Source organism: Phasianus colchicus, chromosome 6 (assembly GCF_987193195.1).
Source record: "Phasianus colchicus chromosome 6, bPhaCol1.hap1.1, whole genome shotgun sequence".
NCBI lineage: Eukaryota > Metazoa > Chordata > Aves > Galliformes > Phasianidae > Phasianus > Phasianus colchicus.
Window position 1 is genome coordinate 6,355,222 of NC_143441.1, and position 20,441 is coordinate 6,375,662.

Consider the following 20,441-nt stretch of genomic DNA (forward strand, 5'->3'; position numbering starts at 1 on the left):
TGGCATTTAATAAAATAAATGAGTGATGCAAGCCATGGCTGCTGTTCTATTCAAATTTAATTCAAACCTCTACAATAACAATGCTTGGTTATGGATGTTTCTCCAAGCTGAGTATATAACTCAGTGTCAGGGTGTGAGCCTTTGATTCTGAGGATGTTGATTCTCAACAATTACTCATTGGAAGCTACTCTGTTTAGCAGGAGGCCAAGCAGAATATGCACATATTGTTATCTGACACAAAATTGAACATATTTAAATGGGGTACTTGGATTTTCTGAACAGAATTCTCCTAAAATTATAACTTCAATGTATCCGATCACTTCATATCTAAGAAACATTTTCATTTTTTAACCTTCTTTGAAACCTTGAATCATCACAGTATTCGCATTTTGTTCTTCTCTCCATGCCCTTATTGAACCCCCATGACCAATTTCTGATGCATTTAGAAGAGAGAGACATATCTCAAAAAATAATTTCATACAAATTTCATGGAAATCGTCAAGTGATTGTTAAGGAAAAGTTCAGATTTCTAGGGGAAAAGTTGAAACACGAATGTAATAGTTATCTGTTCTATTTGATGTGGTCTTGTGTAAGCACAGCCTTACCTCAAAACCAGCCTAATTTGTGGATCTTGCTCAAGGGGAAATCAGTTGACTTGAAGGGCAGCAAAGGGTACTGTGAGGTGAGATGAGGGCACATACGTGGATTTAGTTGGACAAACTGTGGGAGAGGAAGCATGCAAATCTCTGAAGGAAACGCATAGGAAACCTGACCATTCTTTCTGTTGTTCCTCATAACCACGATTCGTTTTACAGAGACATTGCCAATATGAAACTTCCTCAAAAGGCTCATTTTTTAAAATATTATTTTCTGCATTTTGATATAGCTGGGAATGAAAACGTGTGATAAAATCAAATCTTTTCCATAAAGCAATCATTCAGCTTTCATAAGTGAATTGTAATCACAGACCAAAAAATTTTCATTACATTGCAGCCTCTCTATCCTTCAGAGTTATATAAGGACCTGAAAAGAAGTGCTTCTGCAGACATAGGTGACAGTTCCACTCCTTGGCAAACACAGTTTCAAAAGAAAGCTGTTTGTACTCTCACTCTGCATTTTATTGTTTAATAGCAGCCAGGAGCCAAATTTTAAAAATGATTGAGAAAATAGATACTGTGAGAACGAAGGAATGAAAGGTGCCAGAAAATTAACTCATCATTTAATACTTCAGACTGTTTCAAGTTGATTTATAGTTTTTATTTTATCTGAACAAGTTCAACTGTCAGTAGATTTACCTTGTAAACTCTTGCTTTGTCTTTGGTTTTCTTTCTCTCTGCTACAGTTCAACATGATGAGATGCAAGTTGCCCTTTTATCTCCTTCTTACTTTTAAATTAGTAAAAAATGAATGTGGTAAAAGTTTTGTTACAGACTTGTTAATCTTTAATGAATATAAAGGATGATGCTATCTACTGTTTACAGTGTTAAAGAAAATGGTCTAAGGAGTGTCTTCCAGCTATCAGATCAAATATAAATAATAGCGACAGTGCAGAATTTGGCAGAGTGAATACACGTACGTATGTACATGATTGTCTAATTATGTGCTATCATGTGGGCATATTTACATCTTGAGTTTTAATTTCAAGTACAGCATCCTCTGAGATTCCACCAAGAATATAAGAAATTAGAAACTGCTGATTTCAGAAAGTTTTTAATTCTCTTTTCTTATAGATAACGTCTACTTGTCAAGTAGAAATAATGCAAGTAGAGCACAGTTCACTAAGAAAATGAGCTTAGTGTTCTCACTTTTATCCAAATTGTACAACACGTTTTTTGATGCAATTGAGTGGCCTTGGTTTAAGAGAAGTACAAAACTGAATGAGCATAGAGGCCTTTCTGTTTGTTAGTGAGCTGAACTATATGCTCAGAATGATGAGAAGCCCTTGCACTGCTTCCCACCTGCTTCCAATTGCGCTGCTTTTATAAGCGTTGGCTTTGCAGTAAAAAACTCTCCTAGAGAAATTCTGTTCTTTCACATTATGTATAGTTGAAAGGCTGCATACTTCTGCCTTTCACCTGCATTAATTGTGTAGACAGAAGTTGGGTACTTTTATAAAAAACATTAATAAAAATACTATAGCTTGCAGTCTTCTGGTGTCTTAAATATAACTTTTTTTCAGGAAAAAAAAAAAAAAGTGAGATATTTTGTCCTCAGTAGACAGAGTGGTCAGGACCCCAAGTGTGTTAATGTGCAAGAAGAGTTTGGACAGCACTTTTAGATACATGAGGAGATGCTTAGGTTGATCCTCATGGGTCCCTTCCAGCTGAGGATATTCTGTGACTTTATGACTTTAAAATCCTTTGTTATGTTGTATATTACTCTTGTGTTTTTGCTATTGACCAAAACCTACTTTTAAGTGGAAGTGTGGATGTTCTTGTTTTGTTTTTTTTTCTCTGTCTAATGTTAATGACTGCTTGGAAAATGTTGACTTTTGGGTGTGAGAAGTCTTAAATAAGTTATGAATTCAGTTTTTCTAAGTTCTAATGATACGATGAGGGATCAAATTCACATGTTAACAGGTCATTCCAGTCCATGGAAAGTATTATTTTCATTGAAAATACACGATCAGATAGATTGTCAATGATGAGCTTTCCATTCTAAAGATATTTACAGAACGGGGCTCGTTCACCAATTGGAAAGTACTAGCTCAGAGATAAGATTTAGTGAGGACATAACCATAAATCCTCAGTCTGATATGGCTGATACTCAGCTCAGAAACGCTGAGCACGGCAACCTGATTTCGATGGCTTTGAAACTAACACAGGGTTTGTAGAGGAGCTGTTAAATTTCAACTCACAAAATCTGTGTTCAGCGTGCAGCTCTGTCTTGGAACTGAAGTTACACTACACTGACTGGGCATTTTAGATAGCTTTAGCCTGATCTGAGGTTAAAGAAATAAAGCGTGAATTAAGTGCAGTTATCAAATACTCAGTCAAACAAAAAAAATAAGGTTTTCTTTTCATATGGTCTTGGCTGGTTTAGATGTGCCAGAGGAGGAACTTAAGTATTAAGGGTGTTGAAAATAACTCCTAAGGCAGAAGCCAATGCTAATAAACAGTTTTGGAAGTATTGTGAAAGGCTTAAGTATAGTCTGGGTTATTGCTATTACCGTGTTAAATAGCAGCAATCAAATAGCCAAGCATTGCTTTGAACGATTAAGTGGAATGGCCATCAATGAAAAGCCTTCAGGCTCTGTTGCAGACGCAGGGACGGGTGTGACCATGGTCAGAGCTCCCAAACGTTTCTTTGGATGCTGTTACAGATGCAAAGCAGGGTGTTACATGATATTTCCAGAATCTGGCAGATTTCAGTTGGGTTTGGATATTTTTTATGTACCTTGGCAGGCACGTACAAGCCTGCAGCATTGCTGTACAGCAATTTGCATTAATGGCTGAAGTAACACCTACTGGTGAGGCAGAGGCAATCAGCTACAGCCTGCTGCTGACTTATGACTTCAATTGACTCATGATCCCTCTGAGTCTTGCAGGTCACTTTTTGCTCCCACCCTGAGGCCATTGCCAGTACCTGTCACTGTTTGAACACACATGGATTGAGAAAGAAGAAAGTTGTGGAGAGATGTGCACATGCCTTTAAGGAAGATATACAAAAGCCCTGTGTTATTTTCTTCAGCTTATTAATTGAAATTATTTATTCAAATTTATAAAATCTCCTAATGGATTGCAGTGTTAGAGCTCAGTATGTCAAAAGGGCACAGAAGGACCTCACACGAATCAGTGATTTATTCAAACCTTTAGTTAGACTTTATTATCCTCCTTCTCTTTACTCTGTCTCTTGTGAAAGTGCCTGGATAAATAAATGAGACTTGAAAAGCACTGGGTTTGGGTACTGTCACATGAAGGTGCCATTACATCTGGGATAAAGAGATCTGTAGATCAGTTTTAAGAGAGTGAATAAAGGTGGAGAACATTTTGGTTTTGCAATTAGGAAAGTAAAGAAGGATTAAAAGTATTTCTAGGAAGTCGTTCAAAAAGTCTTGGCTTCCATGGAAGGTGGTGTTGCAGCATCTCAGAAGACAGGTATCTTGGTGTGGTCCAGTTTTGTTTTACAAGCGTTCTGTCGTTTCGTCTGTAATCTCATTCATGACGTGTGGTAGATAGGAGAGTCACTCATTCTTTTTTAAATCTGTAATTAGTTAGTTAGTTAGAAGTGAGTAGACATCATTTTCCAAGCTACTGCATGAGGACTCGGTCTGGTTGCACGTATGGAATTCTTCAGGCAAATGGTATTTTTTGCAGCAGAATTTGAATTCTCCTCTGTGGTTGAAGAAGATCTGGCCAGGTTGTGTGTGAGCTGGTAAACAGTTCTGCCATGCTGAAAGGGACTTTGTTTTCCAAGCTTCTTGGTAGTCCTGCTGCAACGCATTAAGTGTTGCTAACACTTTGATCTATTTCAAAAGTGCCCATGTCCTACTTGTGAGAGAAGAGTAGACGCTCCCCTAAGCAGTGTATCCGAGACTTTGTGACACATTGGTTTTGCTGTTCATATGCTTTCATGTTTTCTTGTCCTTCATTTAATACTTCTAAAGCCATGATTTGATCTTTTCATGCAGAATTGAACGAGTGGCTCTCACACTTTCACAATCACAGATTTCTACTGGCCCATTGCTTGCAGATGATTATATCTTTGCACTTCTAGCTGAAAGAACTGCAAGATTTATGTTTATTTTCCTGTTTAATGTTGTTTCACGGGCTGCAGACCATGACTTCACGGATGACAAATTGGAAAACTGTTACACAGCATTGCAAGTAAGGGTTAAAAGGCAAGAGTGGTCTGTAATTTAACTCACAGCTCTTCTCAGAGCATCTTACATGTGATATAAATTCCCATTCTTCCAAAAAAATCCCTCATTACAGAAAGAAGAGCAACAAGTGCAAACACACTGGAAGAGAAGCAATTGCACACAACATGTTGCAAGACCATAGCAGCAGACAATGTGGAACTGCCTCTGCGCACATTTTGATAAATCTTCTTCTACTGTATTTCAATTTCAATTTTTCTGCAAGAGAATCTGTCTCAATAACTCCTTAACTTTTCCCCCCCCAGACTGTCACCTTGAGAGTCTCCAGTAAGGCTTTTGTAGCTCTGTGTGAACTTTGATGTAAAGCTCTCCCGTGGTGAGAGATCAGAAATACCATGTGTAGAAGCAAAGACTCCTTTGAGAACACTTTGGAGACAAAAAAGCATCTGTTTCTTAAGGAAGTAAAAGTTAAGCAAATTCATATCAAATTAAATGTAATGTGTGATTAGGTATTTCCTTGGGTGATGTCACTAGGTTCTTTTCAGAAGGGACAGAGGAAAGAATGATACACAAAGCATTATTTAGGAGAGCGTTTAAGGCTGTGCTTGGATTCTTTGTTGGGAAAGTGCTTAGGCATACACCCAGCTAATGTCATTATTTTCAACTCACTACTGATATGTTTAATTCTGCTCATCTCAGTTGATGATATGCTTCGATGATTGGAGTCTGCTTTCTGAACTGGAATTGCAGCTGATTCAGTATTGTGCATAAAAGTGATTGACTGCTCTCCCAGTGAGTAAACATGAGTCTGACAACTCTGGCCAATGAGCTGCTATGTAGGAATAGATTTATGTTGTTGAGGAAGTGTTTCACTGACTTGAAGGTGGCTTGTGAAAATGTGAATCTTTACCTTCTTGGGGAGGCATACAATATTGCTGATGTAAATAAGAACAAATAACAGTGGTCTAGGTGCTGTCTTCAACCATAGATTTGTGAGCCTTATCTGTATCAGGTATGGAAGAACACCGTTGAGAAGACTGTTGAGATTCCACTGACAGGCATGTTACCTTCAAGCATGACTGAACTGTCTTTCGGTTGTCTCAGGTGAATGAGAAGACTAAAGGTAAAGCAGCCCCAAAGGTGGCTCTTTCTCTGCTATAACTGCTGAGTCTAGAAAACCTGGCTTTCAGACTTCAAAAGAGATCTTTTCCAGGGGCATTAATTGGTAATAATTGGTAACATTATGCTGCCCATATCAAAATAAAATAGGAAATCAACCAACAGCTTAAAAACTTACTGTGAAAATTAGGCTCCACTTCTGTGCACACGTTTGAGGACTCCTTAAGTTTAGTGAAATTTTACACAACTGCAGTGTTTGCAGTATCTGATCTTAAATACTATTAAAAATAACTTTCTGTGGCATTACACTTCAACTGTGTTGGAATTTGACATTTCATTTCTAAACATTTTAAGCTGCTGATCTAAATTAGAGCTGGACTCAGTGATCCTTGTGGGTCCCTTCCAACTCAGGATAATCTAAACTCCTTCCGAAGTTGGAAAGAACTGCGATGTGATTGACGAATTGAAACACTGCACAACAAAGGATTCCTTTCTCACTATATATGAGTGTATTTTCTGGAAATCGTTCAGCTCCTCTCCTCTTCTCAAAGTATCTCTCTTTGCATCTGTAGTTTGGTTCAGCCACTCCACCTCATTGATAATATGTAGATAATTTTAACTTTATATTACCACCGGAATAAAATTGCTTGCTCTTTCCTAGCATCGCTAGAGTTCAGTTCAAGGAGAAGCCTGTGTCTAAGGCAGTTAGTTGTGTTGCAGGAGACCAACTGATTTACATGAAGCCAAATTTCTTATTTTCAGCATTGTGCTTGCAGAGAACAGTAATTTGAATATAACTTTACTGTGGAAATCCCACTGCAGTTTTCTGAACATTTGCAATACTGAATTGCCTGTCTATAAAAGTTCAGCTTGTTTTCCCTGAAGTCACAGAAAATGATGAAAGCTATATTACTCTCCTGCACTCTGACTATACTTAGTTTTTATTGCTTCCTGAGTGCATGAGAAAATCCATACATTTAAAACTGTTACTTTCATCATTTCAGACCTTAGTTGGAGGCATGTTGGCTTCCAGCAGTCCTTCTGGAGGTGCGAAAAGGCTCAGGCCTGCAAAGTGCTACCCTCTCTCTGGTTCTGCCAATTCTGGTGTGAGCATGGAGGGCTCAGAAACTTCTTGTTGTTGTTCAGGAATGTCCAGATTTGGGCCTTAATAGGATCGTCAAATTTGAGTTACCTTTGTTGTGAGTACTGAAATTGCCATTCTAGCTACTATTATGAAGATAACTTGGTAATAGGAGCTAGACATTTCCAGGGGCATAGTTTCCATCTGTATGAGACAAGACTGATATCAGTGGAAAAGTAGTAGAAATAAAGATATTTTAGTATAGAAAGCTGTTAAGGCAATTAAGAACACTTACCAGAATACTGCTGTCTCATTACACCTCTACTCCCCAAAAATCATCCTTTGCATTTGCAAAGGTAAGATTTCAGAAAAACAAGCAAGTGTCCAGTTAGACAAGAATTTCTCTGTTATTTGAATACAGTCTTTTTTATTTTGTTCTTTTGCTTTTAAGCCAATACTGAGACTTATTAAAAGATTGCACGTGGAAAAAAAACTTGTAGAGAATTTTTCTCATATAGTGTAGCTTAAAAGGAATGTGTGAAATTCAAGTTTGGAAAGTATTACACAAAAGTATTATTTTTCCTTTGTTTTTCATTTCTTTCTTTTTTTTTTCCCCCCACATTTTCCTTCAAAACTGCCTCTTTACTGAACCCTTTCTCCCACAAGACTCCAAAGGAAAAATGACATCAAAGCATAAAATCCTGTTGTATGTTATTTCCAGAAGAATCTGTGGAAATCTTGAATATGATTTTATCATTCTCACTGTAATGTTCCATTGTTAAAAGGAACTGAAGAGTGTTCAGATGCTGAATGCTTGCTGGTAGGCAAAACTAATGTTTCTTTGAATATTACAAAGCACGTAGGAATCTGTAGCACCTCAGATCTGTTGTATGATAGTAGGAATTAGAAGTGGAAAACTCCTGTTATATCAGCTTGACCATCTCCTTGACACTGCCAGAGAGTTGTCTTCATTGCAGTACTCGGTCTAAGTTGCAAATGTCATAAGTCATATGGCTTCCACCACTTCTCTTGGAAGAATATGTGGCATTAAAGCAAGCTGAATATTCCTTTCCTTGATTCCTTTCCATCTTCTTGATCCCCTTTGGTATCTCTTCATTGCACTAAACAATTCCTAATGTTACTTTGCCTGTAGCTATTTTCTCTTTTGTGTTTTCTGTGGAATCACACAATTACTTGTGCTGTTCTATTTGGATTTTATTCTACTTTGTTGTATCTTTTTGGTACTGAGAAACCATGGGCTTATATGTACTGTTCTCTGGAGACAATAAAGAAAATCTCTACTGGAGAAAGTCATGTTTACATAACTTATTCTGTGGCCATAGAAGTTATGCTTGCAATAGAAGCACAGTAGGTCCTAAACAGAAGTAGTAGGTCCTAACCACTTGCCTGTATCAGACTCGTTATTCATAAAAAAGATGCTGTGATGGTTTTTTTTCCCCATATAAATCTAGAATACGTCTTAATCCACACTTTTCTGAAGTTGATGTTGGACAAAGCCTGATACGCTTTGCTTGTACATTTGTTGAAAGCTTCATTATGGCGATTATATCGCAAATGAAGGATAACTGTACTGCTTTGACTTAAGACAGAGGCACGTGTGAACAAGAGGAGAGCTCTGTGAATGTTTTTTTTTTAAAAACTGACTAAATCGTAACATTAGAAAATGTGTTATTTTGTGACAACCTCCAAAGATTCCTTTCGTTTTCTCTTTTTCTCCTGGAATGAAGTATTTTGCCTAGGTTTGGGATCTGTTAACTATAGAAAAAAAAAAGAAAGAAGGAAAGAAAGAAAATCGGGGGAGTTTATTTACGACACTTCAGTGTGAAATGAAAATCCGAAAGATTTTGGGAATACAAAAAGTGCTTAAAGAATTTACAGTTTTACAGCCAAATTGATCTGACAAATTCAGCAGGAATCTGACATATGGCTTGTATGACCGACATCTGCATCTTTCAAAGTGAAATATCTCAGCTGCAAAGTTTGCTTAATATTAGCTGAAGTTACAGAGTTAGATGATGAATGATGATATTATCAGTGAGATTGCAGGTCTTCAGATGTCAATTATGAGATGAGGCCAGCCTGTAGGAGTAGAATGTATCTGTAATTTTCACGTCTCATACCCATGAAGGATTTTAGGTGTTACTGCAGACTGGTGCTGGGTGGTAGATTCCCTGCCATTCATATGAAAATGGTGGAAAATCTTGCCCTAGAGCTAACTTAGTCCTGGTGTTTTGCCTATCTGTCATGGTGATTACTTGTGTGGGAAAAAAAAAAAAAGGATTTGTTAATAGTCAGCTGTCCAATCTATCTGAGAAGTCAACAGAGCAGCACAATGAATCAAGCAGGCAGAAGACCAGCTACTATGGCATTACTTCTCCCCAGGAGAAAGCAAAGAATTCTATCTATGCTAAGAAAGACTCTGGTTTTAATATAGTTTAATCCATCAAACCTTAATGTACATAGCCCAAATGTATATATTGTTTTCTGACAGTAAATTATTAAAGAGACAACGTTTCTAAAATACGTGGTAGGATTTTTGGTAGCAGGGCATGCATGGTAAGATATAAACCTAATGGAGAATAAATTTAAGCATTGACATTTGTGTAGCCATAATTAAGTTTCAGTTTTTTCTTGTGCCTTAGTTTTTTTCTTTGCCTTAGAATTCACTGGATTAGTGTACTGCCCTGACATAAGCTGGTAGCTAATTAGAAAGAACAGAGATTTGGCCACTGAGGAACAAACTCATTTTTAGGGATTCACTTCCCAGCAAGAAGTAATCTGTTCAGGCTGAATTGTAAATGTGATTCTCTTTAAATGAAAACAATAAATTCTCTAAAACAATTTACAGGTTTTCCTAGAAAAAATACCAAAGATTTGATAGCTGATTGTGATAAGCCAGGCGTTTGGAGAAAATAGGCATCTTTCAGTCAAAATTCAGTCTTCACTGAAAATGCCTTTCCCTCACTAATGACCAATTACTTTATTTCATGACAGAGAAAATGCTTTTTACACAATTTGTCTCCCTGCAAGCACATTCAGTTTGTTTTGTAATAATCTTTGGATGATTTTTTTTCCCCTACTTGTTCCTGAATGGAGTTTAGGATACTGCTGTTAGAGGGCTGCTTAGAAAGCTCTACATTACTTCAAAATGGCCATCATCCCATTCCTCTAGTTCTTCTTTCCATGTTGATAGCTATGAACATAAGCTAGATCCTTTTTTAGAATATGCTTATTCCCAGTTTAATGTTTTATATATATACATATATATAAATGTGATAGTATACATATATACATGAATAAATAAGTAGAAAAAAATCACCATGGTTATTAGAAGAAGAATTTTGTTCCTTAGGAATTTTTGGTAATGTTCTTGGTTGGTTTTCCCAGTGTTCAAGTTTTGCAATTTTACAGTAGATAGATTTCATGTGTCTTGGGCATTCTCCAAATATAAAGCAGAAAGATGTGAAGAAAGTACAGAAACGTACAGCATTATATAAATATAGGAGTCTGAACTCTTTACCATTTACAGCTTGAGTACTTTAGTAGTCCTAAGATCTGTGACCTGCTGCATGCCTCTTTACCTTTTCCAAAACAGATGGGCAGTAATTCAATCTACTTGTTTATTCCTGCTGGCAGTTCTAATGCTTTTTGGGTGATGTGGTTCTCGATAGAAAACTTTGTTTTAGAGATGTGTATGGATATATGTGTGCACAAAAGAAGACGTAATGAAAGTTTAAGGTATCAATATTGAACAACACAAGCACACCACAGATTATTCATTATCAGGATAAAGTTAATGAGAGGACAACTTAGTTGCTATACTTCAGAAAATAAAGAAATAAAAGGGTGTTACCGAGTTACTGTCATTTTCCCTAATGTGTCCCTTTTCACACTCAGCCTGAATGGCAATAATGCCCGTGTCTGTAGAATCTCCATTGAGGATTACAGCCAAGGAACACGAATGCTCCAGAACTTTGTGAGGTGCTTACAAGTTAATTAAAAACATCATAATCCACAAGCATTTGTTAAATGTTGACGCTGTTGTTACTTGTTGCCTCCTTGGTGCTTGTTATCTCCCTCGTGTTACACGGCTATTACGTGTTACACTGCAATCACATGTCAGAATTAAGTCAGAATGACAAAAGAACATTTTAGCAAGGTTTATAAACGCTGTTAAACTCAAGGCAAGGGCTACCGTGCTATTTTGCAGCACTTTGGAAACTGAGCTGATACTAGCTTTGTGTAAATTGGACACGTTGTATTGCAGTGAGTAGAGGACATATTGAGAAGAGAGTGATGGAAACTCTTGTCTCACATTATCCATCCTATGGTGTATAGAGCCCCTTAGGACAAAGAAGAGTTCATGGAATGGACTCCTTGCTTTCAGGCACACTTGCTAAATGAAAAGCAAATTTCTTTCATTTACCCAGTTCTTTAATGAATGGCTCAGTTCATGCTTCCCACTCATTTGTCTACCATCACTCCCTTTCAGATTCTGATCGTTTCAAAATTATGTATGCAGTGATCAGTGGCTCACTGGTGACTTGAGAGGGAACAGTAGAGCTCGCTTTCAGTTTCTTATTCCACAAAAAGTGGTATCAAATACTGATCAAGTCCAATTTCTCATGTAAAAACACACTGTAGGAAAGTTTGTAGCTTGTCTATCATGATGATCAGTCTTCAGCACTGCATTAAAGTCAGTGGTTTCACACTAATCCATTTTGCACTCCAGGCTAAATTGGGATAAGCCAGATATTGTTACGTTCTTAAACTTTCTGAAAAACCTTTTGGATCGTGTCCATAGAATAAAGATCATGTGCTAAGAAAAAGGAAGCTGTATATACTTTCTCAGGCAGTTTATAATGTTTTTCACAATTATTAGCAGTGAGAAGATGGCGTTCTAAGAAGAAAATTATGATTTCTGGAAACATGACTTGAAGGTGCTAGGAAAAATCTGTCTCCTTTTGTTAACACACCAAAAAAAAAAAAAAAAAAAAAAAGCAAAAAGAGCTATTCACTTATTCACTTTGGTCATTTGGAACATTTAGTTTTGCATCCAAAATTTTATGAAGAAGTTACTTGAAAACTGTATTTTCTTCTAAGGCTGTTTTATGTCTGATCTACAAATAGCAAAATTACCCGTCAGGCCATGAGACGGGGTGTTTTTTCCCTCTTTTCTTTTTGGTGGGAAGAGCTGAAGAAAGTGGTGCCTCCCTTCTCTTAATCTGAACTCAAAATAACTTTTTGTTCTCTTGTTTTAACAGCCCTATTTCTGAGTCACTGTATGAAAGAGAGACTGGGAAGTGTTGAATACCGTAGATTAAATACTTCAAAGCCAACTTTGACTTAGTTGTATGCATGCTTCAGAGTAGACTAATGTACAATAGTATCCAAGAAACTCGGCCAGTAATTCATGAGAGTCCAAAATGTTCTCCTTAGGATGAATCATAGCAGCATAAATGATAGGATTGGAGAAGATCCCTTAGGTCAGCCAGTTGAAAGCTGTGTATCTTCTTCACTAATCCCCACTAGGGTTTCTTCTACCCTATCTTGACAAACCTCTCATATCCTTGACTTATAAACCTCCCTAGGTAGTTTCTTCCATTGCCTAATGGTTTAACCCAAACATCTTTAAACCTTACACCATAATGCTTAGTATGAACAATTTATGACTACAGAAAACAATCCTTTTGCCTCCCTTCTGCTCCCTTCTTCTGTCATGCTCAAATATCATCCCTCCTTTTAATTTATTTTATTTTTTTAATTCCAAGAAGTATGTTTGTTTTTGTTTTTTTTTCTTCTGTCTTTGGTGTTTTGATAACTATATCTGATTTTCTTTGATCTTTCGCTTTTCAGTTTTCAATGCTCAAAAATACGTTTTGATCTAGAAATGAGCTTTCTGTGACTCAGTTATATGTGGTATGCATTAAGTCATGCTTTTTGAGGGGTGAATTGGCATGACTGAAATATTCCATGTATTTGCTTATAGAAGTGGCTTTCACAGGGGTGCTAATGGGCTCTGATTGAGAAATACACAACATAATTTGAGGATTTTATTAAGTGGATGAAGGTAGACTCTATTTTTAGCTTGAGATACATGCAATCTCATGTTATTAATCAGGACATCAATTTAATCACGTGCTTTAAATTTTGAAAACTTATCTCCAAAAGCTCTTGGGGTTACCTACTGCACAAGGGTTAAAGTTTATTATGGTTACTTCTAAAAGCACTGTTTCCCAGTTTGTAACTGTTGAGGTATAAACCCTTTAATATACATTTGTCTAAGCGTGCCTTCTGTTGGGATTTTTGTATTATCTTTAAAATGAAATACTTAGGTTTTTCTAATGGGAAATACGGAGGTAAAAGGATAAGATAAAGACTTTTTTCTTTTTTTTTTTTTTCCTGTTGAAATAAGATAGAGGAGCATTCATCTACAGAATTTTTAATTTTATATCAGGTATTTCTTCAGTTCTGCCTAAGCTTGTCAGGATAAACTGATGAGAAACCTCTCTGATATTAGTCATGCTACAAATAGCATATGGCAGTTAAAATAATGTGAAATTTATGTTGTTCTCCTGGCTGACTAATAAATGCTGCGTATTGAAAAATACAGGGTAGAGGTGGGAAGGCTCATGATTGCAAGCTGTGTTTTCATATTGCCTCCCATTTTAGAGTTACACAATAAAAATTGCTGCAGTCTATACCTCATCTGTCAGTTCACCTCTCCCACAATTTACTCATGTAGGAGTTCTTTGATTGATGCAGCAGTATTCCAGGTTACCTGTAGTTGTGTACAGTGCAGTCAGGCAAAGCTATGTGAAGTTGAAATAATTCCTGCTATATTGTGTCAGTTTTGCCAGCCCACGATTACAGCTAATATATCAGGTTTAGCTGATCCACTGTGTTTCCTGGGCTTGAAAGTAACCATTCACATTCCTCATTTTGGCACAGCAATTTACAGAAATAGACACAGGAATCATTTGCAAGAAGTCCATGGAAGCAGCAGTCTGTGAAAGCGGTATGCTGGGTGCTATTTTATGTCCCCAATAATTATTTTTGCTTTATAATTTTAGAATTGAGTTTAAATTTTTAATCTTACGGCATCTTTAAGGTAAAGATACATTAGGCAATTATAGCCTTTTCACAAAGGTTTCTTCTCTCTCGGCATTCTTCAAAGCCTCTCCACTATTTTCTTCCTGTTTATCTCCAAATGTCCTCTAGCTAAAGTCCTCAAATGTAGTTATGCACACACTGTGGGCACTGTGTAGTAATACTGTCACTTGTCTTGAGGCGTGCAACCCAGTGGGCAATGCTAACACACAGATCAGTGCCTTTGGGTCACTTGGGTAAATCTTTGGCCATTCCCTTTGGGGACAAGCAGCTGACATAAGCATACCACTTTTTGCTGTTTCTTGACTATGTGTGTGTCCAGCTTTTCTAAGAGCGTGGAGAAAGCAGTTTGCAAACTCTTCCCTGACTGTAGTGGGAAAGGAAGGCATTCTCCTGTGTATTTTTATGTAGTGCAGAGAGCTGTAAATAGCTGCAGATGTGATTTCAGCAAAGCTGCGTAGTCAGGAACAGGAACTGAGGGCTCTGCAGTGGCTTCTGTGGTTCTGAATTGTATTGAGCTACGTGGCCCATTTCGCTGTGAATGCATATCTTCTAAGCTCTTTCTGCTGTGCTACTTCTGTGGGGTTTTCCTCAGCAAGCATCTGTGTTTAAGATTAGTCCCATAATGTATTTTAAATGGAATCTTATCTTCTCTGAGCCTTGTTAATCTCTCAGGTCCGAGAGCAGTAATTCTTTCTCCTCTCCAAAGTGGCTATAGCTCATCAGGGTTTCCTACCTTCCACACATCTCATTATCATGCTCCCAACCTCCATCCTCTAGATCATTAATGGAACAACATGGGACCTGCTGCTGTTCCCTTCAGCATCCCAGCATGTGCTGTCTCATAAGAGTTGGGAACAAAGGAACTGCCATTTGAGGGTTGACCTTTGTAAACCCGTATCAGCTCTTAACATGGTGTTTTGAATTGTCCTTTAAAAAAAAAAAAAACCAACAAACTTCAGTAAGGGGGACCTCTGAGTCCCTTGGGGGGCTTGGACTTCCAGCTGTTGCTTAAATGTTACTGCTTTAGTCTTTTGTATCTTGGCAATTTTATCCTTGATCTGCTCTGTTAGCCTCACTGACACTTTGCTTCAATCTCAAGGCTTGAGGTAAAATTTGTTTAACTTACCAGCAGCTATGAAAACCATTCATGCATATGCTGAAATCCCCAAGCACTGAAGGACATAGATAGAGCAAACCAAAAACTGAAAATTAAAATAAGAGAAAGAAATGTAGATGTTGTTCACCTGGACTTGCTTGGATCTAAATGACAGCAAACAACAGCCTTTAGTTTCTTATTATTTTCTTACATGCTGTAGATTGTGATAAATTCTGTGTGAACATGATTAGAAGGCATTTAAGCCTATAGACAGTGCAATGGCCTGTGATAAGAAGACTTGATCAAATCAAATTTAATTCTGCTGCCGACATATTGGATGTGTAGGGATTTAAGTCTCCTGTAGAGAGGGCTAAAAGCTGTGTGTTATTTGTATTATTATTCATGTATCATTCAGATATAATACCAATTTATTTTGAATTGCTTAATGTTAATTATAAACGGATTTAAGCTAAATAATTTTCAGCCTGAAGTAATAGTGGACATGTAAGAAACTGCTGGGTTAAATAATCACTCTAATTAAGTCATGGAAGTATGTGCATATACAAATTTCCAAGATTATCCACTGTTCCTTTTCTCTGTAGACATTTCAAGCAACTTTATGTGGGTTTCTGCCCACTTTTCTGATTCTTTTAGGCTCATAGTTGCCAAGATTAATATCCAATCCAAGATGAATTAACCTTTGCACAAATACTTGAAAACAAGAAACTCATCCTTTCCTGGTTTAAACCAGAAGTTACCTTCTGTACAGGGGGTTTGCTATTTTCCCATTTCCCAAAGTCTTAGTTTCATATTAAAAAAAAACCTGTTCTTAATAAGTTTATAGAGAGTAATTTTATACTGTTTTCAATTTGTGTTGCTAATTGTACCTGTGAAAAGGTGCAGGCAAAGATCAAGTAGAGAACCACGTGTGTCAGATTGTATGCCTAGCTGTTCTCTGCCATTTTTTCCTCACATTTAGGGGTAGTCCACAATTTTATAAGTTAAAGATGGCATTATCCATTGCATACATAAAGGAGTTGATATGGAATTGCCCTCATTGCCTTAATTTTTATATTCCTAAGCTTGTGAGTTCTTGAATTTGCAAGTTATGGATTCTTATCCTGTTTTGCTTCTAATAAATTGTTTCCTCTGGCTATAGCCAAAGCTTTTACAAACCAGTGATCAGCAATAGAGTGTATGCAGTTGCCAAGTACACGGAATTTTTAAGCATCTTCTTTCTCCTTTATAGGTTTGTCTGAGGATGCAGCAGAGGAAGCCAAAAAGCCATGAAATATGAAGATGACCCTCAGGAGGAATTTCTATCTGATATCAAATGCATTTATAGTGCAGCAGTACCGATCCTTTTCACTCTGTATCAATTACAGCCTTCAGAAGGAGAGGACTGTGACAATTTATACCAAAATGTTCATTTCTAATAATTTCAGTTGGATCTTCCTGAGAACTGCTAGCATTTTTTCTGTGAGCAAAGCTTATGCACTTACTCAACTGTGGTAGGGATGTTGTGTTAAGTTTTGTGATACATCAGCCCTTCCTAAGGATTCTGCTGATTGATCAAAGACTGTTTACATATAGTTAAAAGCAACCTTTGTTTCAGGATATGTTTTATCTGTTTTTTAAGATATTCTGAACTATACCTCCCTTTGAGATTATATTAACATTTGCTATATCACAGCTCTGACAAAAGATAACTATCTCTTTTCCTCCTGTACTAACATTCACCATTCCAGACGGCTGAATTCACCACAAGAAGAAAAACTGGTAATCCATCAACTCTTTTTTGGCCTACCCCCTCCCCCTCATTGCTTATACAAACTCCTGCTCTCAGGAGATACAGAGTAAAATATGGTTACTGGACGTAAAGGGCAAACCCTTTTGCCATTAACAATGTCACTACTACGTGAATAAAGTTTACACTTTAAATGCCCTGAGCACAGCAACACATGGATCTTTCTATGGTTACCTGTTATTCCTGCTTTTCTTGTGATTCAGCCTGTTAGGGTTAGATTTTCAAAACTGGCAGTTTTTGAGTGCCTTAATTTTAATGAATCCAGTTGGAGGGGGCTTAGAGGTTTCAGTTTTTATGAAGTGCAGAACACTCGCATTCTGAAAATCAGGTCCACATGAGGTGCCTGAAATGCAACACCCAACAACGGAGACAAGCCAAACACCCTTGTAAACCTTGGCCTAGGGTTTGGAAGAGTCACACTCATGTCTGACTTCCTGAGAGTGAGCTGAGTGTGGTATCAAAGGAAGATATTTGGAACTGAAAACAAGTGAGACCAGAGTTGAGAGTAAAGACAGACATCTGAGCAAACTCTCTCTTGGCTGTTGCTGGTTCGTAAAAAATTAGAAGCTGTGGGGTTTTTTTAGATTACACAGAAAGCATGGTAGGTCTCAGCTTAGTTTCTGCAATGGCATGAGCCATGTCCACTTCCCACTCTCCCGTTGATTTCATTAACTCTGGTTCTAACCATAGAAAAGGTCCCTCCAACTCACTTTTCTGCTGTTTTGGCAAGGGTTGTGATAGTTGCTGTGGTCTGTACAAGACTTGAACTAAATGGAGAAATTTTTCAGGATCTGTTAAGCCTGCAACTTTCATGGCCTTCATATTTACTTTCAACTTCTTTGTGTCCACCCTCAAAACAAAACCAGTTTGCAACAATTATGGATCTGTTGCTTAATGCTTTGGTCCTATTCTGGCTCAGTAAGCATGGTAAAACCACATTTCACTGAGCCCTTTTCAACATGTTAGCTATTACATGGAACAAAGCGGACAAGACGCTGGGTAAGCTTTCTGATACCTCTAGAATTGAAGTGATCAGGGCCTCACAATAAAAAAGTCTTTACCCCAAGAGACCTCAGATATCTGAAGTCATGGTGCCAGAATTCTTGCCTCTTTCCCAGGAAGGAAAAATCCTACACCCTACTTGTTATGCAGGGATTCTGCTGCTTGAATTTCCTTCGCTCTGATCCCTCCCCCATGGTCTTTGTCAAGAGGGCAGTATCCAAACCATTGTAAGGGTATCCTGCTGCGCTGTGAAAATTACCCAATAAAATAATCTCCTGTAGTTTCTGTACACACCTCAATGACCAAAGAAAATCCATGGAGAACTAATCAATTACTGTAGCTATTAGGATTAAACTTTAACTGTAGATCTCAAATCTTCTTTTGTGAGTGGCTGCTAGGTAATCTAGAAAAATCCTCTACAGTCTATTATATTTTACCCATGCCATGTAAGTGCCATTATGCTGTAGAATCCTGGACCAAAGAATCCTGAGCTAGATGTGTATGATATTAGCTGGAAAATATAGTGCTGTGAGAAATATATTTCTCTGTCATAATTATAATTGTTGAATGTGATCCCAATGCTCAGAGCTGCCTCGATTCGTCAGGTAATTAGGGTAAACAAATGGGCACTCAGGTCAGTTATTTCATACACTCTTGTTTTCGGTCATTTTAACATGTAAGGCTCAGAAGCACTCTTATTTGTCTTTTCTGCTTGATGCTTTGTAAAATGAGGTCTATGAGAATACCGTTATGGAAAGGGGAAAACATGCTGGTAATAAAGAAAAAAAAAGGTAGAACTGACTAGTCCTAATGTATGACCTCTTTGTATATTGTGCTAAATTGTGGATTGTGGTAGTATCATCAAGATTTAGGAGAGAAATACAGTTGTTTTGAGTAAAAATCACTTTGTTTTCCCCAATGCCAAATAGTCCAGCTAATTCAGAGCAAGGAAGTAGTTGAAATGTAGTCATTTACACACCAGGCTAAGAGGAAATATTGTAATTTTTAGCAGTTTTCAAATGTTGTTTGAATTTTTAAGAAAATTCTTTATGGTTGAGGGAAAAAAATAAAAATAAAAATCAGGCTGCTTGCTGGGAGCTTCAAAGTTAGAGAGTTGGCCAACCAAAAAATGTAAGGAAACACTGGAAGGTTAGAGGTCCAAATGTTCAGTTTGCATTGACAGTGTTTCTGAGGCCAAAAAAACCACTGCTGACCAACCAAATAATTCTGAACAGGATTTTAGAGAAATGTCTAATCAACTGTTTGGTTAATTAGAAGATTACAATGTTTTCAGGTAAAGTGGGGTCTGTAGTATAAATGTCATATCTAGAAACCTAGCGTTTTATTCTGCGAAAAAAGGTTACTCATATAAAAATGTTATTTTCTGAGCTTAAATATGCAGTCTGTTTGAATATCTAGCTATTCAAGGAGAAATTTATATTTTTAGTTGGCTCAAAGATAAAAATTAATTTTAATTGATCATTTTATTAATATCAATTTTGGATACTTATATCTAAAGTGAATTTTGTAATATTTTGAAAACTAAACAGATGGTCTTGGCAACTTTTTTATTATATTTGTGCTATAGTGCTTTGAAATGTATTTTCTAAAGTAAGTCCTAACCTAAAATATATGCATTTTATTTTTGTTAAGCAGGTAAATGTTTCGTGGTCGTTGTTTACTGAATGTTATTGTATAAGAGAGTTTTCTTTCATTTTATTTTCATGATGTTGAAGTTTAGAAAAACAGATTAAAACAATTACTGCTCTGATGACCAAAATCTGGAAGTTTGGGCTCTGAGGGCTTTTTTGGGCTTTGAACACAATGCTGAGTTCAGTCCAGGACTGTGTTTTCCAGTCCCAGATTGATTCATCTGTCCAACTATTGTTAAGCACAGAAAAACATTATTCCTTTCCTTGCAAGAGGTTGAATTTTGTTTTCATGGTATCTTGTCTTTTCTTCAATGTTTACTGTGCAGAGAGTGTTAAGAGATAGGTTTCAGTGTTGTATTGTTTATAAAGAATAGTTCACTACCATAAAAAGAAATTTGCTGAGCAGAGATTCTGTTTGTATGTCAAGTCCTTTCAGCACAAAAAAAAAAAACACAGGTTATGCACCATACTTAACAAGTATCTTTCTTTCCTATCACAGGATCTTGTTTATAAACACTTCAATAAATCGTTGCAAAGGTACTGCAGAATATATGGCATACTTCTGAAAGCAAACTTCTTTCTTGTTTATTTGTTTTTAAATTAACCTGGAGTTTTCCATGGCTTTGTGTGTAGTCACCCTTTGCTATCATGCTGCTTTGTTCATTCACTGCCTCATAGCACAGGATTCCTCCACTATTTATGTGATATCTTCATATGCTGTTTGCAGCTGA

General features: G+C 37.0%; 1 protein-coding gene across 3 annotated transcripts in view; it reads left to right on the top strand.

The window, feature by feature from the left end:
• Positions 1-20,104, top strand: part of BBS9 (Bardet-Biedl syndrome 9) — a 279,729-nt gene extending 259,625 nt beyond the window's left edge. For all 3 annotated transcript variants that reach the window (XR_016467632.1, XR_016467633.1, XM_090142279.1), the window contains one exon: positions 16,499-20,104. Coding sequence is in view for 1 of the 3 variants with exons in the window: in XM_090142279.1 (XP_089998405.1) it covers positions 16,499-16,539 (41 nt within the window). In the remaining 2 variants the exon portion in view is untranslated. The remainder of the gene's footprint in view (positions 1-16,498) is intronic.
• The last annotated feature ends 337 nt before the right edge of the window (positions 20,105-20,441 follow it).